At 46.9% G+C, this 23,056-nt stretch overlaps 1 protein-coding gene across 4 annotated transcripts in view; it reads left to right on the top strand.

Annotated features, from left to right (window-relative positions):
* CUX2 (cut like homeobox 2) overlaps window positions 1–23,056 on the top strand; it is an 854,685-nt gene that overhangs the window by 644,747 nt on the left and 186,882 nt on the right. For all 4 annotated transcript variants that reach the window (XM_078667470.1, XM_078667473.1, XM_078667472.1 and 1 more), the window contains 3 exons: window positions 1,096–1,236; window positions 13,980–14,106; window positions 18,632–18,708. In XM_078667470.1, the coding sequence (XP_078523596.1) occupies window positions 1,096–1,236; window positions 13,980–14,106; window positions 18,632–18,708 (345 nt within the window). The remainder of the gene's footprint in view (window positions 1–1,095; window positions 1,237–13,979; window positions 14,107–18,631; window positions 18,709–23,056) is intronic.

Genomic DNA, 23,056 nt, shown 5'->3' with positions numbered 1-23,056 from the left:
ATGGGGAAAGCCCCATGTGAAAGGGCTTGCGTCAGTCTTACGCCTGCTGTGAGGCAGGCGCAAGATTTTGACGCAACAGCGTCCTAAAAGTGACGAAGTGAAATCTCATAGATTTCACTGCGTCACTATTACGAGGCTTTTTGCGGGGGAACGCCCCCTCTGCATACATTATACCTGACACAGGTATAATGTAGTGCAGGGGTTTACAAAGTGACGCATCTGCTTAGATGCGTCACTTTGTAAATAGTGCGCAACAGGAGGCATGTTTTACGCCGCCGATGCGTCACAAAAAGTGATGCATCGGAAGCGCAAAACTGACGCAAGCCCTCATAAATGAGGCCCCTAGATTATAGCATGGAGCATGGCATGCTTATGTTAATAGTTCTTTTCTTATGACACGGTGAATTTGTTTTCATAATGGTCAGAAATCTACGGTAACACTTGTTTGCACAAGTATCAATTATGATGTAGGGAGTCAGCTTAAGTCAACCTAAGGGGAGAGGGGTTGGCCTAACGGCTAGGGCGCGCGACCTCGGACCTGGGGATCTGGGTTCGAGTCTCGGTAACGACGCCAAAAACCTCCTGTGATTCTGGGCAAATCACTTAATCTCCCCGTGCATAAAATGAAAGTGTGTCCTCGTGTAACGTAACTGGAAAATATGTAAAGTGATCTGATACCTGATTCGGTTCGGGTCTAGTTCGCGCTATATAAAACTCTGCAAAAAAAATAATGAGCATCTGAATTCTTCTTTTGATTGATTACACTTATGACAAATATTTCTGTTTTAAGCTCGCTTAAAAGCTCTTCTCTTGTTGTTGTGGAACAGTGCATTTAGCTTTTCCTCCTGTAATATTGAAGTTCCAGTTACTCATGGTTATTGGATCTAAAGCTTTCTTGCCATCCGTGCTTTCCCAGACTGGGCCCTTGCTGACAGAAGTTGTAAGTTGGCCCTTGCTAAAGTATAAGGTGTTCTCCTAAGCAAAGGCAAACACGTTTCAAGGTCTGCAGGCTGCCTCCGCATCATAAGGGCATCCGTTTGGAACACTCTGTCACAGTAATTGTAAACTGCAGTTTTTTGGAATTTTCTCCTATAGATCCCGTTCCCCTCCTAGAAGCTGCCCGAGGTTTAGAGAACAGGTTACAGCAGCTCCAGTGCATTGATCCTGAGAACAAGACCGTCAAAGAACTTAGCAAACACTGGCGGAAGCACTCGGAGCTCCTCCTGAGCATCAAAGGTACGTTGGATTTCTTAGTCTATAACTGTGAGCCTTCACCAGGTTAATATCTTCCTTCATATCCCATGTTCCTCGAGAATTGGAGAAACATTTAAAAACATTGACATTCATCTAAGCAGTAGTAAATCGAGATAAATGAGAAAGAAAACTACAAGACCAGCAACATTATTTATTCAGCCTAGGAAGGGTGCATTGTTGATTTGTATTATGTAATGTGTAAGGCAGGTCAGAACTAATTGTGTACTACTGACAGCCTCTGCCATCAGAAGAACATATTCACTACTTAATACCCAGCTTTAGCTGCGATCTCCTCTTCAAATAGTACTTATAAGGTAGAACACGTGTTGTTTCCTAAACAGATTCCCTGATGCCTGGTGTTAAGAGTGGCTGTGACATTAAACCTGTGTAGAAATAGATTTATTTATTCCTAGAAGAAGGGGACATTTGAAAAATATTATGCATGGGTCAGGGAGGATAATCTAGTTCAATGTAGATAGCAAAGATATTGCTATATTCTGCAAAGGAACATAAAGCTGTGCAAGGAATAAACAGTGCTTTCTGTCATCTGACCTGTGCTTTATAAGAACGCACTTTATCACAAAATATGAAGAAACTATTCTAAAAATGTACACCCACTCAGATTGGCTCCACAAACTTTGGAACCTATTAGGGATTGAGAAGTTGGCAGCCACTGTTAGCCACACATTACCCAAATTCGAAAAAAGATGGGGCACATGCATTACACACCTCTCGGGAGAGTTGAATTTCAACAATTAACATGCCCAATATACTTCCACATACTGCAGATCACACCACCCACAGCCCCAGCGGATCCAGGGGAAAAGAAAGAGTGAAGTCTATACCTTAGCAACTTGAGCACATGTTGTTTCCTGTTCAAGGTTTGATGTGAATTTGGATTCTGTTTCCCCTCCCATCTTTGCCCCCCCCCCTTTCAGTTTGGACTCATGACTACCGCACCGGCCAATGGATGTAGGTGCAGAATGATGTAAATGTATTAAAGCCTTGCTGCTTATTCCTCGCCAGGCAACGGATGTAGGTGACAGCTGATGTTCCTTATCCCCTCCTCCTCTGAAATCAATGAAACGTTACAATCCTAAAAATGTACAGCCTGTATAAAGCTTACCTTGAATGCCACAAGAAGATCCCCACATCATTTTAGGTTGGAAGGTGAAATCCAAACAGTGGCCTTCTACAAATCCAAGAAGGGGAAGAAAAATGCATCATCATTTTAAAGGGGGAGTTCTGATGGTGCCAAATGTCATCAACACTAGAGTGCAGTACATAGGTAAACTGAGACTAAAACCTAACTTTATGACTTTCGGTATTCAAAAAGGGCATTTATGAGTAAATAATGAAAAGGGGGGGCCCTCGGCCCCCCCGCACGCATGGCGGCGCGGCGACCGCCTCACCCCCTCTCCCCGCGGGTCCTTCGGCGGTGGGGGCGTGCCCTGGGGGCACGGCCCACCGCCGATTGGCCGGCGCCCCTCCTGACCCGGAATCAATGGACTGGTTCCGGGTCGGGGGGGGCGGGCGTGAGGAGGGGCCACCCGGCCCCTCGGGAATAAGAAGTAGGGAGCGCCCAGGAGACTCCCTTGTCCCTGGACGCTCCCTCGCTGAACGCTGTGCCCCGCGTTCGGGGCTTCTTTGTTTTTTATAATTTTTCGTTTTCTTTTCCAGGTTCATTGACCCGATCCAGCAAGGTATCGCACTGGAACCAGCAGGCGCTCGTATTAGGAGCGGCGAAGGATTCACGGTGTGCCCCGCGCTCGGGGCTTCCTTTGTCTATAATTTTCACCTTTTTGTTTTACAGGTCTAACGGGCGTTGGTAGTAGGAGCAGCGAGGGATTGGCGCCGCATCGGGGACCTGAGCGAGTCCGCGGTTAGGAGACCGGCGTGTGTGGAGGTATTTGGCGGGGAGGGCGCCGCATTCGTGAACGGGAGAGCGCAGCGGTACTCTCACCATCGTGTAGAGGGGCGGCTCGACTGCAAAGTTAAGTTACTTACCTTCGGTGGGCACAGCCATCACAGGCTAGGGTTCGGATCCTGCCAGAGCTGCAGAATTGGTAAAAGCTGTAAAGAGCTCAAACGTTAAAACTCACGGCAGCGGCAAGGATTAAGCGCCTTGTTTGGCCGGCAAAGGGAATTTTCCCGCCGTAAAGGGTAATTTAGAGGCGCGGGAAAGAGTGGCATCTGTCTTTGCATAATCCACCATTTGCGCCTTCCGTTTCGCACGCTTGTGGCCACAGGGCAGTTTAGGCCGTTGCTATTGTGCAAGGAAGGGCAGCAGGGTCGACCAGGGCAGCACCTGGATCGGAGCCCCTCTGTGATAAAGGTTTTTCATGGCTGTCTTGCAAGGAAACGAGAAGTGACATTTGATAACTGTTTCACTGCTGTATGGTATTGACTAACTGTGTGGTGTTAATTATTAAGTTACTTGTTGTTGCACAAAAGCGCACAATACAGGGGAATGAATGCAAATCTTTGTGCAGAAGTGTACCGGCCTTTGGCATATGTGTTATTTTGAAGGTCACTGATACAAGGTGTTTTTTAGGTCCCACAGCAACAGTGTGGTTAACAGGGAGGGTTCAATCGTCTTCTCTATTTAAGTTGGGTTTCCTAAAAGTGTTCCTGCTTTATTACACGGTATTAATACTTGTTTTCAATTCCAGGCAAACCTTAAACTGCATTTTTGGCCCATTTCACTCGCAGACAGGGCACGCAACGTGGTGGGGGCTGTGACCGCAGACCATCATCGCCGGCGAGGATACAGGAGGGATCGGTAAGAAGGGTACGGGGGGCTAGCATTCATCGCTCCTGGTGGCCGCCGGGTGGGTCTACATTAGGTTTACTCACCCCTTACATAAGCGGACAAGCCGCTAGTGTTGCGGTCGCCGTTGCATGGTGCTGAAAGCCCCCTGGTGACCCTCCATCTGCAAGGTACACACAGTTGAACTGTTGGGAACTAAGAGAGTAGGCAGCGGGTGTTTTTTGGGTAAACGTCATGCCGGGCCCAAGGGGTGGAAAAAGGGGGTCCAACATGGAGGCTATGATGCGGGCTATGATGCGGGAGATGTGTGACATTAAGCAACAGCTAGGTCAAATTAAGGAGCGGGAGGCTCGGTTGGATGACAGAGAGAGCGAGGCACCGGGCCCGTCGGGGCGACCGATTCGCAAGAGGGTGGCACCAGTGCCAAGAGGGGAATTTGTCACCCCGCAAGGGAAACCTAGGTCCAAGAGACCCAAGGAGGCGGTCCCCGCCCCAGGCCCAGTGGATCCGTTACCCGCCGCACCGCCCGCGGTGGTCCCACCCCCGCATGTGCCTACACCCATTGCCCCTGTGGTGCCGGTGCCGGCAGGTCAACCAGTAGACGCTGGGTCTGCTCCTGCACCGGTGCCCACAATCCCGGGTACAGGCGGGCCACACCCGGCGCCCGCCCCGCCAGCTGTGCCAGGACCACTGGGCATAACCCCAGTGGTACCTGTTGTCCCGGGGGGTAACGTAGACTCAATGCCGCCCGAATTGGTATCTCAGTTGACGGCCATGATGCCATGGCTCCAAAAAGGGGGAGCCTTCCCGAATTCTGCAGACCATGCGGCAGAGGCGGCAAGGTTCGTGGAAAAAATCAGATCGGCACCGATAGCCGACAGTGTTGCATTGCCAATTTCTTCTCCCCTTGCAGGTCCAAGTGTTCCCCAGCCGGACGGAGTACAAGGGCAGCCGCCCCCGGTGCCCGCACTTGGTAAGGAAGTGGCATTGCCACTCTTGGGGGACGGTGTAGTACCTTCTAGGAGCGAAAATCTAGCGCAACATGTGTCTTTAGCTGTTAAAGAAATGATTTGGGCTGATAAATACGTGTACATTTATTCTTTATTATTGGATAATAGGGAAATGGAGCAGGCAAAAGCACTGAAAGAGTGGATGCTCCCAAGTGAATGGAGGGCGCAGTGTACTAGATTCAGGGTTGAGGAAAATCTCAATAATTGGATGCAAGCATGGGCCGTTTTCACTGCAGTTAAGGCTGAACGTCCTCCGGATCTGCAGGCTGCATTGGCTTGCTACTCGAGCAGGATTGTGGGGTGGAGTCAACAGTATTCTGGGGAAGCATGGAAGGGTTATGACGTAAATTTTAGGAAGGCATTGGAATTCAATAGATCATTACCATGGGACTCGGTAGATTCCATGGCCTGGCACAAACAGTTCTCTGACACTGCACCTCCCCCTCAGTTCGGTGCGGGCAAGGTGTTCACTAGACCGCAGCAGCCCTTTCGGCCCCCCCAAACGAGTGAGGTACCTGGGAGATTTAGGGCAGGTGGCCCAGAAAAGAAAGGGGTGTGCTGGGATTTTAATAAGCGTACCTGCACAAGGGCCGCGTGTAAGTTTAGGCATGCATGTGCCTCCTGTGGGCACCCCTCTCATCCAGAATCTACCTGTAGGTCCAAGCAAGGTAACACGGGACAGAGGGGTAGGGGAAAGCCACTATAAGTCAGACAGGTCACGCCCCCCCACTCCAGTGGATGTGGTGGCAATGATTCCATGGTTGAACAGATACCCTGACCACAAAGCGGCCACCCTACTCCAGGAAGGTTTTTCTAAAGGTTTTAGGATCCCGGCCGGGGGATACACAGGCAGTGCACACTGTAGAAATCAATTATCAGTCACACACAATCCGGCTGTTGTGGCCGCCAAAATTGACAAGGAGCTTTCCTTAGGCAGGATATCTGGCCCTTTTTCTGCAGTGCCAATACACAATTTTGTGTGTTCCCCACTGGGAGTTGTCCCCAAGAAAGAGAAGGGGCAATTCAGATTGATTCATAACCTATCAGCACCAAAGGGGGCCTCACTGAATGATGCCATTGACGAAGGTATCTGCAGTGTTAAGTACGCCTCTTTTGATCAGGCTGTGACCTTATTACAGGCCACTGGACCCGGGGCGCTGATGGCGAAATCAGACATAGAGTCCGCCTTCCGCCTCCTCCCAGTCCACCCGGCGGACCAACATCTTTTAGGTTTCACCTTTAGGGATAGGTTCTACATGGACAAATGCATGCCTATGGGTTGTTCTATTTCTTGCGCTTACTTTGAGATGTTTAGTTCATTTCTTGAATGGGCCATGAGACAGGTGACAGGCCATCAAAGGGTCATGCATTACTTAGATGATTTCCTCTTCCTCGGTACAGCGGGTTCTCAGGAGTGCGCACTGGCACTGCAGGAATTTTGCGTGCTCATGCGGGCTTTTGGGGTCCCGCTTGCGCCCGGGAAGACGGTGGGCCCGGCCACCTGTTTGGAATTTCTGGGCATCGAGATTGACTCAATGGAGAAATGTTTTAGACTACCTAAGGACAAGGTGCGCAAATTCAAGACGTCACTACAGTTATGCCTCCGGAAGGAGAAGGTCACTTTGCAACAATTACAGGAGGTGGTAGGGCAACTGAATTTCGCACTAAGAATCATCCCAATGGCTCGCCCCTTCTCTCGCTCCATCGCGCACGCGATGAAGGGGCTGAGGGAAAAGCACCACCGCACGCGCCTATCCTCTGAAGTTCGCCAGGATATGCTTATTTGGATGGCATTCCTGGAGGATTTCAACGGTAGGGTGGTCTGGCCCGGCCCGCTCACTACATCAGCGGAGTTAGGACTATGGACTGATGCGGCCGGTAGTGTGGGCTTTGGTGCCATCCTAGGGAATAGGTGGGTCGCTCAACAATGGCCAGAAGAATGGAACACTTGGGGTTTGCTCGGCAACATTGGCTTCCTGGAACTGTTTCCAATATGGGTGGCACTGATGGTTTGGCCCGAACACCTATGTAACCAATCAGTGGTGTTTTGGTCAGATAACATGACAGTGGTGGAATGTATCAATCAACAGGGGGCGCGGTGCCCTTTCATACTTCGTCTGATCAAAGAGATTGTTCTGCGGTGCCTTAAACTGAATGCTAATTTTAGAGCCAAACATGTCCCTGGTGTTTTAAACAATGCTGCTGACTCCCTTTCTCGCTTCAAAATGCAGGTTTTCAGGGAACATCTCCCCACAGCAGACCCCTCGCCAGCACACTTCCCAGCGGGACTTTGGCAGATTGGTGCCCCAGATTACAAGACCTCGTGGTCGCTAGCTTAGCCCCCAGGACCAAGACGGCGTACGAAGGGGCGTTTCTGTCTTATTGTTCTTTCTTAGGGCCGCAGTGGGGAGTGCTTTGGGCGAAGGAGGATGGGTTTGCAGCCTATTTAGAATGGATGCACAAAGAGGGGCGCTCAGTGGCAGCGGCAACCAGACATAGGGCAGCAGTGTCATTCTTCGCCCAAGCTAGGGGTTTCCGGGATCCCACCAATACCTTTATGATACGCAAGGCTTTAAGGGGATGGCGCCGTATTCAGGGACATCAGAAGGATAAGAGGAAGCCCATGGGGTTGGCCCGGCTAACAGCCTTACTGGGCACGCTGGAGATGGTTTGTAACTCAGAGTGGGAAGTGCTTCTTTTTAGGGCGGCATTCTCCCTGGCATTTTATGGGGCACTGAGAATTAGTGAACTTGTGGCAGGATCTAAGGCTGACATACTAGGTGGCTTGCAGAAGGCTGGGGTGACGATAAGGGGTGACACCATGTGGGTGATTATCCAGAAATCAAAGACCGATCAAGAAGCTAGGGGTCACACCATAGTTCTGCAACGGGCCCCCGCCAACCCGTGCTGCCCGGTGAGGCACGTGGAATCACTCATGGGATTATTGGTCGGCTCAGCAAGCAGGGCGTTGCTCTGTCACGCCGACGGGAGCCCCTTGACCAGGTATCAATTCAGGAGAGTGTTCGAAATAGGGGTTACAAAAGCGGGTCTTGATCCTAGAGATTTCGGATCTCATTCCTTCAGGATTGGGGCAGCAACTGAGGCGGTGGCGGGGGGCCTCCCAGTGGAAAGAGTGAAGACAATTGGGAGGTGGTCGTCAGACTGCTATAAACGTTATGTTCGGATTGACATGCTATGATTACCTGTCACTCACGCTTGGTCTCTTTTCCGCTCTCTTACAGTTTCTCAGACCTGTTACGCAGGGGAGGAATTTGTCGTCGGGCACCGCCAATATTCATCGGCACGGAGCGGCGACCAGGAAACAACAAAGAACAATGTCTGGATTGTTGGTCATTCATATGTGAAGCGAGCGGAATGTGTCTTCCTGTCAGGTGACAAGAAGGAAAGGGCGGCACAACTAGGGTTGAATATCACGTTCTTTGGCAGAGGAGGGTTGTGTCTTCACGAGTTTAGGGGATTCTTCCAAGGGCTGTTAGCACGCCAGCGGGCTCCACCGTCAGTGGTGATACTTCACCTTGGGGAGAACGATTTGGCAACACTGGGCAGGCGCACCTTGATTGAGGAGATTATCTCAACAGCGGGTTGGATAGCTAGGACCTGCCCCGGGTGCACGCTAGTATGGTCACAGCTAATACCTCGACTTCAGTGGCGGGGGGGCGATTCAGTCAGGGCGTTGAATCACTCGGTAAAGAGGATCAACACACGGCTGGATAGGTTGTTCCGAACCCCCGTGTTACAGTCAATACCTCATGGGTGCATCTGGGGTCAAAAGTATTACTTGAAAGACGGGGTTCATCTGACAGAAGAGGGTAATGTCCTATGGGCTGACAATATCTGGGCTTGGCTGGAGGGCTGGGGTAGGAGGATGTGTCCTTAGATAGGGGCTAGAGGGGGAGGCCAGATCGTCGGTTAACAATACTGGCCTGTGGCGGTAAGGTCATTATCGGTGAGCACATATTTGAGGTCTGAGGGGGCGGGCATCATCCTATGGAGGTTCCCGCCCAGGGGGAGGAGCCTGCGGGCCACTCCCAGTACTCCAGGGGCAAGGTAATATGCAAAGGAGCGCGGGTAGGAGTAGTTCACGCTTTCCTTAGGCTGGTAGCCACCCCGCGCGCGTGGACTCATGACGCCACCGGCGCAGAGTAAGGGCCCTCCTTTAGTGGGTAAATGGAGTTTGGGGCGTAGACCGGGCAATTCCCGGGGTAACACTGCGCATGCGCACTTCTAAGGGGAAGGCGCAGCTTGTAGGACCTGACACCGGTAGTGACCCTGCCATATGGCCAGAAATGTACAAAAATCAAGATAGGATGTTTAGTTAAGCTAGGAACAACTTGTATTAGAGTTTTGTTAAGGTCAGGCTCTCAAACTTGTTGATAACGATTGTATAACTGAATGTCCTGCTGATTTTTGTATTTCATTGTTGATTATGCAATTAAAACCCTTTTTAATTTCATACTTTAATAAATACGGCCGGGCGACTAGCGCCCGCCTTCCAAAGAGTAAACACGTCTCGTGTCCACGTTCCTTGGTGTTGGGTGCCGGATTGGGGGGGAGGCGGCAGCTAGTCGCTGACCATGTGAAAAGGGGGGGCCCTCGGCCCCCCCGCACGCATGGCGGCGCGGCGACCGCCTCACCCCCTCTCCCCGCGGGTCCTTCGGCGGTGGGGGCGTGCCCTGGGGGCACGGCCCACCGCCGATTGGCCGGCGCCCCTCCTGACCCGGAATCAATGGACTGGTTCCGGGTCGGGGGGGGCGGGCGTGAGGAGGGGCCACCCGGCCCCTCGGGAATAAGAAGTAGGGAGCGCCCAGGAGACTCCCTTGTCCCTGGACGCTCCCTCGCTGAACGCTGTGCCCCGCGTTCGGGGCTTCTTTGTTTCCCACCCACCATCCCTTGGTACAAAGTTTAAGCAGCGTTATGTCCGGTCTAATGGTAAGTTTCATAGGTATAGACCGCGGGAGAGAGTAGGTTGTTGGGGTATTTTGTGATCTGTTGTCAGGACCTTTTTCCCTTTGTAGAAAAATGATGTGTGAAGTGAGCTATATTTGAAGATATGTGTCGTTAGGCCTTTTTTCCCTTTGTAGATATACGTAGATATTGTGATTATGAGCAACATGCGTGAACTGAATTGTAATTTTATGCCATGTGTCGTTAGGGCTTTTTCCCCTTTAGCTATGCGTGGATACTGTTATTTATTAGCCAGTGTAGTTGTCCTTTAGACTTTTTTCCATAGGTCGTCGTATTTATTAGGTATGGGGCATGCGGTAAGGTCATTATCGGTGAGCACATATTTGAGGTCTGAGGGGGCGGGCATCATCCTATGGAGGTTCCCGCCCAGGGGGAGGAGCCTGCGGGCCACTCCCAGTACTCCAGGGGCAAGGTAATATGCAAAGGAGCGCGGGTAGGAGTAGTTCACGCTTTCCTTAGGCTGGTAGCCACCCCGCGCGCGTGGACTCATGACGCCACCGGCGCAGAGTAAGGGCCCTCCTTTAGTGGGTAAATGGAGTTTGGGGCGTAGACCGGGCAATTCCCGGGGTAACACTGCGCATGCGCACTTCTAAGGGGAAGGCGCAGCTTGTAGGACCTGACACCGGTAGTGACCCTGCCATATGGCCAGAAATGTACAAAAATCAAGATAGGATGTTTAGTTAAGCTAGGAACAACTTGTATTAGAGTTTTGTTAAGGTCAGGCTCTCAAACTTGTTGATAACGATTGTATAACTGAATGTCCTGCTGATTTTTGTATTTCATTGTTGATTATGCAATTAAAACCCTTTTTAATTTCATACTTTAATAAATACGGCCGGGCGACTAGCGCCCGCCTTCCAAAGAGTAAACACGTCTCGTGTCCACGTTCCTTGGTGTTGGGTGCCGGATTGGGGGGGAGGCGGCAGCTAGTCGCTGACCATGTGAAAAGGGGGGGCCCTCGGCCCCCCCGCACGCATGGCGGCGCGGCGACCGCCTCACCCCCTCTCCCCGCGGGTCCTTCGGCGGTGGGGGCGTGCCCTGGGGGCACGGCCCACCGCCGATTGGCCGGCGCCCCTCCTGACCCGGAATCAATGGACTGGTTCCGGGTCGGGGGGGGGCGGGCGTGAGGAGGGGCCACCCGGCCCCTCGGGAATAAGAAGTAGGGAGCGCCCAGGAGACTCCCTTGTCCCTGGACGCTCCCTCGCTGAACGCTGTGCCCCGCGTTCGGGGCTTCTTTGTTTCCCACCCACCATCCCTTGGTACAAAGTTTAAGCAGCGTTATGTCCGGTCTAATGGTAAGTTTCATAGGTATAGACCGCGGGAGAGAGTAGGTTGTTGGGGTATTTTGTGATCTGTTGTCAGGACCTTTTTCCCTTTGTAGAAAAATGATGTGTGAAGTGAGCTATATTTGAAGATATGTGTCGTTAGGCCTTTTTTCCCTTTGTAGATATACGTAGATATTGTGATTATGAGCAACATGCGTGAACTGAATTGTAATTTTATGCCATGTGTCGTTAGGGCTTTTTCCCCTTTAGCTATGCGTGGATACTGTTATTTATTAGCCAGTGTAGTTGTCCTTTAGACTTTTTTCCATAGGTCGTCGTATTTATTAGGTATGGGGCATGCGGTAAGGTCATTATCGGTGAGCACATATTTGAGGTCTGAGGGGGCGGGCATCATCCTATGGAGGTTCCCGCCCAGGGGGAGGAGCCTGCGGGCCACTCCCAGTACTCCAGGGGCAAGGTAATATGCAAAGGAGCGCGGGTAGGAGTAGTTCACGCTTTCCTTAGGCTGGTAGCCACCCCGCGCGCGTGGACTCATGACGCCACCGGCGCAGAGTAAGGGCCCTCCTTTAGTGGGTAAATGGAGTTTGGGGCGTAGACCGGGCAATTCCCGGGGTAACACTGCGCATGCGCACTTCTAAGGGGAAGGCGCAGCTTGTAGGACCTGACACCGGTAGTGACCCTGCCATATGGCCAGAAATGTACAAAAATCAAGATAGGATGTTTAGTTAAGCTAGGAACAACTTGTATTAGAGTTTTGTTAAGGTCAGGCTCTCAAACTTGTTGATAACGATTGTATAACTGAATGTCCTGCTGATTTTTGTATTTCATTGTTGATTATGCAATTAAAACCCTTTTTAATTTCATACTTTAATAAATACGGCCGGGCGACTAGCGCCCGCCTTCCAAAGAGTAAACACGTCTCGTGTCCACGTTCCTTGGTGTTGGGTGCCGGATTGGGGGGGAGGCGGCAGCTAGTCGCTGACCATGTGCCCTATGTGAATACCGCAAGTAATAAATTAGACTTTCGCCTCAGTTTACCTTTGTGACTCTGGGCCTCTGTTCTTGAGACTTTTATATGGGGAAAAGTACCATTAAACTGTATGAATTAGGATTTTGCCAGTCATCATGGGGTACTCTCAACATGTTTCCTATCTGACATTGCCTTCTATATTGTTAACTTAAACGGAATTGGAGAACATAATTTTGTCAACCAAATAAACTTTTTGTAAAATGAGAGCAAATGCATTCAATCTCTAGAAGCCCATGGTAAATTTTGTTTAATCCCCCAGTGATTTCACATTTCTCATTTTAAGAATGTGTTTGGTTTTGTGAAATAAGGGTAGGTTAAAGGTTACCCAAGCATTTGGCTGCATACGTAGCACACGTCCAGAGCTCGCAGGTAAACAGCAGAAATGATGCTGATGACGCCCTAAGTGAGCGAAGCCCACATTAAACTATCAGTACTACAAATTGAAGTCACACCTGATAGCAGTTTTAGGGGAGGTCCAAAAAATATCAGTATCAGTCTGTGCCCTGTTGCCTCATTCCATTGGGACAACAAATCAGGAAGTTCATGGGACAGAAGCAGAATTTAAACATCCAGTAAATTTGATAACAGAATTTTAAGACCCAAAGAAAAGCAAAGAAGGTTTAACTGAACTACCTGGCAGGAATTAGGATAGCAAGCAATGAGAAGAGAAATCTGGCTCTGCATAGAGGGGAAAATTATGGGTTGATGCAAAGGCCAAAAAGTGCTAATATAAAGGCGAAAGCAAAGCAGCAGTGCAGAGATAGTGGGATACCAAGGAAGCTGGTTGGTATAATCAAGCTGGATTCCAGCATATTCCCATAAAAACTGAGCTGATAGTGCAATACCTCTTCATACATGAGGCAAACAGGGCAAAAACATTCAAGAAACTGTTTAAATGCAGTTATATCAACCGCCTTAAAAAAGCCCTTGGCCAGCTGACCACACAGGGCGAAACACGCAGTGGCTGCCTTAAACTGTTGGAAAATGTAACATCAAGCAATGGACCAGAAAGTGTACAAAAGAAGAATACATATTATCTAAAAACTCATAGATCTGAAACGCCTTCCGCTCTTTAATAGCCAGTGTTTACTTCTCTTGCATGCTGACATCTTATACTTTTTTCTAGTCAATGATTACTTCTATTATGTGCATACTTGTCTACTTATTAAGTAATTTGCTGTAGTACTCACGCACATCAATTCACACAACAGTTAAACCATTTTCTAAAAAGCCTACTTACTACACAATGTTTCGTATGAATCACTTATGGAAGAAGGAATATTTTTAATTCCCTTAAGAAATGAAAATTGGTATGCATTAGCAGCTAATAATGATTTAAAGACCATTTTTTGTATTCTAAAAAGCTTAGACACATTGACTTCAAACAAGGTTTTGAACGAGGCTATTAACAGCTGTGTTTTAGGCTGGAAGATATCACTTTTCAGCGACTTTGGGCTGAACTTGAGATTTCTCGTCCAGCTGTGATTTCCTAACGCCTCTGGTGGTGAAACCTGCAGAAAGTATTAACTCTGTATCCTAACTTCTGAAAATCGATTTTTCCCCTGGTGACTGATATTTAGCGTTGGAAGACGCCGTTGGTTTTCTTCGTGTCGTGCTGTTCATGTGAATTTTTACACCTACAGAGCAGAGAGAGGGAACATCTCCAGCTGGGATCACAGTGTCAGAGGAATCCCGCGTCACCACCATTAACAGCAAAGCACTTTTAGCAGAAACTCTACCGCAGAGACATGCCGCAGCAGAAAAAGAAAAGTACGTGAGTAGTGTACAAGCTTTTGGCTTTTTTTGGTGGTTGCAAATCCAGTTAGAATTTCGTTCCCAAGCAGTGCCCAATTTGTAAAAGAATAAGTGCCAGGACCCAAGGTTTTGCTCAGAAGCCCACGGCAGTCGTTATCAGATGTTGGGGGGTGCAGTATACCAATGCTGCATGGTCTTGATTCCTCCTCATGCCTTTCTCATCCACCAACACACACTCACTATTCCTATATCTAACTCTTGGAGGTTCTATTTCATCCCGGCTTTCCTTCTTTGTCTCTGTTTTCTGTCTTTCTCTTCCTCATTTCTTTTTCGCTTTGAGTTATTCTCTCTCCTACTCAGGATCAAGGTGTGATGAGGAAACATACGTGCTGGTTCCTAAAAATGAGGGGTGGTGGGTCTCGCTTGCAACCACTGGCTCAAATTAAGCACTGCTCCTCACAGCCTGTGTTCTGTTTGAAAATCAGTGATGTGAGTGATAGATTAGCAAAGTAATAATAATTATATAATTATTTAATGTTATTTATCATTATTAATATGATTAATTGTTATGAGTTATTATTAATACTTATTTTAATATCGTATGAATTATTTATTAACTATTTGTATTTTACATATAAACAAATATATTCTTATTGTTGTTGCTTTTTTGTTGCTAAAATTACTGGATGAGGTTTCCACAGTTTTAATTTTTCTGAATCATTTTGGAGGTTGAGCTTTTTCCAAACCAGGACCAAGCATGGTGAATTCTAACCTAGTAGAGTTCAGGAAGCAGTGGGATTCTGCGTTTAAAATACAGTTATAGTCCTAATTAACTTTGGTAACCAGGTATTGAATGTATCAGTTATAATCCTAGTCAGCCCAGACACCTGATTTTAGCAACGAAGGACTGTAAATCATTGCCTAAAGCATTCTTCTGTAAAAGCACTGTTGTTTTTTATCTTCCAAGAAATGCTTTTTTGTAATGTTGCAGATGTACTAAATGTGTACTTTATAGTGAGAAAATTAATGCCATTATAATAATGATTTTACTTGCACACCATTTCTTTCCTGAAAGCCCTTTCAGAGACATCATATTTAAAAGTAAAAACTTTCTACATAGTGTTTCATACAGCACTGTGACCATTTCTAAATGAAGTACATAAAAGGCTTTGTTATTACACAATGGAATAGTACCGATTGTTTTGACTTCTGGTGGATGTAAGCCTGAGTTGGCAAAGCTCGGATTATAACTGTGACGCATGGATCACTATAGATGTAAGTGGCGAATGTGTATGTATAGTCTTAATTGCTAGTTCCTTCTACCAAGTGGTGGAAGGCGTGAATAAGGTGTACCGTCAGCAAAGCCAGGCATCCACCTACTGGAGAAGTAACCTGTGAGACTTTCCTCTTTTCGAAAGTGGAGTCAAAAGATAGTCCACTGACCCAAACAAATGCGAATGCATAGGTTTAATGTTATCCTTTATCCTTGCAGTCCGCTCTTAGTTCCCTCTGTGACCTATAGCAGTCATTTGCCTCGGTCCTCCCTTCATGGAGAACGCATTAGTGCTGCCCCTGCTCAAAGGGCATTACGCAAATCTCAACATCCGAGGAAATTGTCGCCCCTTTGCCTTCCTTGCCTTTCACTCTAAATTGTTGGAAAAGGTAGTGAACATGAAACGTTCTCATGATTTATAATCCCATTCTCTCTTGGACAATTGCTGTCCGCCTTCCGGTTGCCTCACAGCACAGCAACTGCCCTCCTGGCCGCTAAGGATGATATACATGGGATTCTGGATAAAGAGGGTTCAGCGGCATTAATACTCCTTGATCTCTCTGTGGTCTTCGATGTGGTGCAGTTTACCATGGTTCCTAAACACATTCACAGTATGGGTGATCTTCTTTGAGGTCCTTGAATGGTTGCACTCTCGTTTATTGGACAGAACTTGTTTCATACACAGCCCCCCCCATATCATTCTACATGTTCCAAACATATTTGTGGTGTACTCGTGGGTCATTCAAGTCCCACCCTGTTTAAGATCTACATGGTCCCTTCGGCAAATGTTCTCCTTAGCAGACAACACCCAAATTGTCATCTTCATCTCAGGCAAGGTTTCTGAAACACCAGCCACGTTTTGGGAATGCATGGTGGACATTGCCAGGTGGGTGTCCCCTCGAGCTGTTAAAATTAAATGGAGATAAGACTGATGTTGTCTTGTTCAGCAAATCCTCCAACATCTGGTTTTCGTTGTGGTGGCAAGAAAAGGTGGAAGACACCCTTGTCCCTTCTAAATTCATCAGAAATGTATGAATATTTGTTAATCACAAGCTTACCATGACCATTCAAATCAATCCCCTCCCAGCTGTCTGCTTTGCCACCATTTAAATGTTATGGAAAGTATATACCAGGCACCTCTTGGTTGCTTTCAAGACCACGATTCAGGCCTTAGTCACCTGGCATTTGAACTATGGGGATACCCTCTCTGTGGGCATATCCCAACATCTGATCCACAATGTCCAAAATGCTGCTACTCAGCTAGAGTATGCCCGGCTGATCCGCCATATCTGAACATTTGTGGAGCCTACATTGGTTCCCCGTGAAGAAACAAGCTATATGTGAAATTCTTTATCACCCAAAGCTTTTCTTTGCTTATCTCTTTAGGAAACCTTCCTTTAATCAACACACCCGTGCCCTTGTCGTGCAAGAGCTAGTAGTGGTTCCTTAACATTCCTGATAACAGAATATTGGCACAAGCTTTCTCTTTCAATATGCTACCAATCTGATTTTCTAGCTTTTACAAAAGAGATCAAAACCTGGCTCAGCTCCAGGACCAAGACTGGCTTTAGGGTATTGCAGTCAGTGCAGCTGTACCTGGCTCTGAGCTCAGGAGAGGCGCCATGTTTACAAACAACTTATGATTTCAAAACAACTGCTGCAGAGTTCCTTGTGTGTCCAAGCGTTTTCAGTGAGCAATAAAAATGTTAAGGTAACTCCAGTGATTAATGTCCCTGCTAGAGAGAGATCAGAGTTTTGTCTAAAGGCAGTTTTGTCATAAAGTAGCACCGATGCTTGCTGCTAAAAGCGTGTGCCAGGCAGCGCACAGAACTGTATTTTAACAGCATAGCTCAGTGGATTACTACTTTTGTCACAGGGATCATTTAGTTACTTGCAATTCATATATTACAATCCTAATATACCACAGTGATATATGAACTGTTATCAAAGAGCTGCATACAAACTACATGGTAAAGGTTTGAAAGTTATGTTTTTTTACCCAGTCTTTCATTATCCTGATGTTGTGAAAAATGGTTTGTTTGGGTAGAAATACATTCTTATGAGTACAGCCAACCGCAGCCACTGTGGTTTGTTTTAAATCCTGAGTTAGTTCTTCTCCAGACCAAACACTCTTAAAATATGCTGCCTACTAGTATGAGAGACACATGGCGCCTACATCTTGTAATCCTTTATGTCTTATATAACATTTCCTATAGACTGATTCACATATGTATGATTCTCCCAAAAAGACGGTGTCACCGTCTGCCATCGGTGATAAAGCTGGCCCTGTCCAGGATAGTTCAAGTTCGGTTATAACATTGTGCTTTAGCAATCCACATACCCTAGCATCTGAAACCCAATAGTTAGTGTATTAACTAAGTGTTAATCTGCACTGCAGAGGCCTTTTGCCCAACAAGAGCATCTGATGTATTGATTGAAGGAGAATCAACATTGGAGGAAAATCGTGTTGCTATTATGAAGGGATTGCTTTTGTTTGCGCTCTGGAAGCTGGAAGGCCACATGTTTAACGTTTTACATCAACCCTAAGCATATAAATAAGTTATTTCCTTAAGTTTATGTGGTTAGAGTGCTTCAAGTATAACACCTGATGTTTCTTTGTAGCCTGATTCTTGCCACAAGTTTAAGGAGGGTCTGTTTTGATAAGTGTTTTGATATTGTAGCTCAGAACCAGACAAAGCTTAGTCTCATGGCTGTTATTCAATCTACTGCTCAAGGCATTGTCTACTCCCCTTTCCAAGGGTTTATCTGCTGGCACTCGAAGGCCAAGCAGTGTTTTACATCTGCTGTGCCAAGAGTTTACCAGCCACTCACGTCGGATGTTTTTTTTCTGACTTATTTTGCCAAGAGTTTGCCAGTGCGTTATGTCAAATGTTCAGGGTGTCCTGAGCCTTTGTCAACTCAGGATGATCTGCAGGACTATCTTCTTCGTCTTAGCCTTTTCTTCGATCGCTTTTATTCGATCAACGTGTTGACCATAGTTATTTATTATTATGTATGTTATTTATGTATGTATGGTTTTTGCAGGCATTTTGATGTAGTAAAGTGATGCGGATGATGATTATGTTGCATGCCTAGATGCTTAAAGGTTTAGTGAAATAATACTATGACAATTGGGTCTTGGCTGAGCAGAAGTTCAAAACTCAAAACCTGAGCCTCCTCTGAGTGAAGGCCTAAACGATATTGCTGTCCTTGCTTCTAGTTGTGAAGTGGCATTAATATTAAAATGTGACACATTTTGCTTCACAGGGGACTACAAGAAGCACAAATCACTTTGGCTGCCAGGCTGGGAGAGGCAGAAGAAAAGATCAAGGTGCTACACTCGGGTATGTAGGGTTGCACATTTCAGATACTCCCACCATGTAAAAAGGATGAGTGTGCACAGCTTTTCCATGTTGTTGACTAAGATGTGGTGCTGTGATTATTTACAACCCGTGTGCACAGGTCTCGACATTTCTAGTACCATGGTGGGCGAATATCATCATGTTTTACAATAACTGAGAATTTTCTGCCCCACGTGTATGATGGGTTAATGTACGGCTCCTTGCTAAATACATTGTTGAGAAACGCTCTGTGTGGGTGCTCTCAAACTGACCCACCTGCACAGAACAAGTAGTTCTTCAGCTGATGGCAGAAGAGGTTTTAGTTTCTAATGGATTTTGTGCTATGAAATAAATGTGATTAGTTCTGTATTGCGTAGTTCACTCAACTTTGTTAAGAGAAGTGTCACTTTAGAAACTCAGTGTGAGGAAACTAGTCAATGAGTTCAGACTATAGGATTATTGGAATGAGTGTTCAGTTGGAGAGGAGACACTCAGCTTGCTTTACTAGTCTTTATAAATTTGACAACTGTAACCCTCATCCAGTAGGTCATGCCCTGAATTTTTTTAGCGCTCTCAGTAAAGTTCTGCATTTTGCTACTAGAACTCTCAAGAGTCTCCCCAAAAACACTGCTACATCACAGTATCGCAACTAAGTCACGTGTTTGTCAGCTAAAGGCAGACGTTTGTACAAGCTACTGATCCTGGTCGTCAAAGCCGTAAAACAGCTCCTTCCCAAAGTACTTCTCTATAATCCTGAGGCAGAGCGTCCTTAATCACAATTTACGCTCCACCAGCAGAAACCTCGTAGTGTTGGGTCTTATCTCTTGGAGTGTTGGGGTAACCATGGTGCAGGAATGTTGGTGGGAAAAGAAGCTGGAATGCTGTGGGTGGAGTTGGAAGGAGGCATTGGTGGCCAGCAGATCTTATGTGTTTATCGTCCTGCTGATACTTATGCTTAATAAACTACTTACCTGAAGAACTACGACTCTGTATTGGAGGCTAGGGGTACCTTCGGCAGGACAGCTTCACCCATGTGCCTTCAGGTCTTTCTACCTTTGCTGCATCTTAACTTTGTGGTCCCATTCAGGAGGTGAGTTGGTTTGCCCTTATCTGCCGCGGGGGCCGCCAAACACTTCTTCATCTGCACTTTCTCACCTCATCTGACCAACCACTTTGAGGAGCGCTGAGGGGGGCGAATGATTTCAGCTGCGATAACTTTGCGCGAGCCAAGAGCGAGTGAAGCGGTGTCTGCAGTCCTTCTCACTGCGCTGGAGAGTGCGCCTTCCACGCTCCCCGTTGTCTTTGTGCGAGACAAGAGCGCGTGAAGCGGCATGTGTGTTTGCAGGTAATTTCGACTCCCTGAGTGTGTTCGGAACTCACATTGCTGTACGCTGACAAGCGGACGTGCTTCATCACGTTGAACGTCCAACAAAGCAGCCATGTTGCTTTGTTGGTAGGGAAACAAACTGGAATGCATTGGGTGGAATGCTATGGGTGAAATTGGGAGGAGACGTCGGGGGCATGCAGATGTTATGTGCTTATTGTCCTGCTAATACTTATGCTTAATAAATAAGCCGCACACCAGTTGGTTTGCAGCGCTTACTTGATGCCACCCAAGAATTGTAGCTGGAAAATGCTTTGCAAATCAACTAGGAAAAAACACAAATCATGAAAATAAACTACGCAAAACCGAGAAAACCACACTGGCATTTGGGCAAACACTGCTTGGAGCCTGTGACAGAATATAAATACTTAGGAGTCATCATATACAATTAGGAATCTTTCAAGCCTGAGAAAGAAGGCCTGAGACTAAAAGGTACCACAGTAGCATTAGTGCTGAGATCTCTGAAGAAGTACAACTCCTACAATCCAGGTACTTCAAGTGAAACTATTGCCAATAATATCATATGGGAGTGAGCCATTGCGAGACACAACCAATCTGGACATTATTATTATCGGGCATATAGAATGATCTTTGGTCTCCCAAAATACTCATCCCATACACAAGATTAGAATTTGGCCTTCAGAGACAACCCAGGGCCAGAAAGGGGGTATATATTAAATGCTGGTACAAAATCAGGGGCACCGAACAGAATAAACTAAATCTGCATCTCTGGGCAGAACTGACATCTCGAGAAAGATCCCTAGCCAGAGTTTATCTTCATGACTCCTTGACCCAGTTAGGCTGACAGGCCCTTTGGGAGACATCAGCAGCCCACTCCAGCTTAAAAAAAGCTAGTCGCCTAAGCCATTTAAATGACCTCGCTAATAGAGGACAAATCATTGCTGGTGGACAGGGAACACAGCTGGTTTGTACTCAATAACTACATCACTGCAAAGCCGCAACCATATCTCAGTAGGGTATTCAACTTAGCAGCAAAGGAGACATGTTTGACATATCGCTTGGTCATGCTACCCTTGCTCCTACACCTACTGCCCTGGAAGCGGAATACTACAATGACCTCTACCCGCCTATGTGGAACCGGGTGTGAAGACCTTTTGCACTTAATATGTATCTGCACAAAGCTATTGGCCGAGCGACGAACAATGCTCCGCCCCCTCTTTAATCAAAGAGGCATTTGAACCTGCAGACAGGCGGTATTGACCTGTTTTGAACAGACCGCTAAGCAACTAAACTGCCACTTTGTGAGATTCCTCAACATAGTAGAGAAGAGACTGGTGCTATTGCTGTTTTGTGACGAAAAAACAAGTGAATAAAAAGACAGCTTCAGCAAATTCTGAGAAAACCGACCAAGTACAAAACGTCAGTAATTGAATGCAAAATCTATCCCACTATGAAGGGAACGTTCAAGCCTCCAAGGTCACAACTGATAGGGGGACATTCTAGAGCACCTTGCCATCTTTTTACACATTAAGCACTTGAACTTAGCAAAGTCTCTAATGTAAATGTGTTTGTATTTATATAGCGCACTTCTACCCAGAGGTCTTGTAGCGCTGTATTCATACCGCTGTGGAACCCATCCTGCTTTCCTGTGAAATGTCCACTCCTGGGCACCCCCAAGGTGACGCCAGGCATCCAAGTGCTGCTGGGGCCGTTGTGGAGATTAAGCAAGCTATTGTCCAGAGTCACAGAGTGGGACCCATGATTAGACTAGGCACGAGGCGAGAATTATCAGGTCCAGGGAAATTGAGTCCAAGAACCGCCGAGGAGGGAATTGAACCCTGGTCCCGGGCCAGACCTCTGAATCAGGGTCTGCCGCTCTAACCATTGATATAAATTGGGACATATTTTTGTCCCAGACCCTACGCACTGCGAATGTGCCACAATAGCAATGATTATTTCTTTTTTAATCCACTTTGACAATTTTCATACATCCTTATCTTTATCTTTTTAATTTCACTTGCTTAATTTATTGGCCCCACTTTACGTCGTGCGCCTTTTTCCCACGTTTCTGATGTTCAGCCTGTGTCGCTAGGGCCTCTTGAAAGAACATGACTAATGCGAAGTCTCGTAAAAGGCAGTGCTTTATTTAGTAAAACCCAATGCATTTCGGGCATGAAGTGCCATTCTTCGGGGGTCAATGTAAATGAACAATAAACATGACAGTCCATCAGAATACATCATACTGAATCATGGCGTTATCTTACACAATCTCATGTTGACTATAGCCCACAATAAACATCTCTTTATACAACGATTTTATCTTAACCTGCGCAACACCCTCCATAAACATGCTCTATATCTCTCCCCATTTTCAATTAATACTTTTCACTCCAATGTTAGCTCTCCCTCCCTCTCCTAGTTCAACCGCAAGTGATCAGACATAGCAGTGAGTCCGCGTGTGGGGCTTCTATTTAGCGCTGTATTCCTTGGCTCTCCCTCTGCTTAACATCTTTAACAAACATTTAACTATGCAAGGTATTAGGCTAAATACTTCAATCACACGCCTAGTTGTACACATACCTGCCGAACACCATTTAAAAAACGCCCGTTTTCCTCTTCATTTTCAGAAAGCATTATGCCTCCCACAATCCCTCACGGTTTTTAAACTCCTCCCAATCACTCAGCTGTAAGAAATCTCCCTCAGGGTGAACTACAAAAATGGTTGTGCACAAGCTAAAAACTCCAAATCCCAGAATGCATTAAAATCGATGTGAACTTAGTATAACAGTTGCAATGTCCAAGTAACATGATGATGGTTTCATTATTTCATCTGTGGCTGACTTCAGAGTTCATCTCCTTCAAAATTTCACACTTGCTCGAAAACGAAACTGGTGTTCCAAAGGACGTGTGGGTTTTTTTTTAACTTCCATCTTAAACTTGATTCCTTTCATTCAGCGGGTGCAATCCCACGTTTTGGGCAAACACTAAGTGAACAATACTGGGGGT

Source organism: Lissotriton helveticus, chromosome 11 (genome assembly GCF_964261635.1).
Source record: "Lissotriton helveticus chromosome 11, aLisHel1.1, whole genome shotgun sequence".
NCBI classification, from domain to species: Eukaryota; Metazoa; Chordata; class Amphibia; order Caudata; family Salamandridae; genus Lissotriton; species Lissotriton helveticus.
This window is presented reverse-complemented; position numbering and strand designations above follow the sequence as displayed.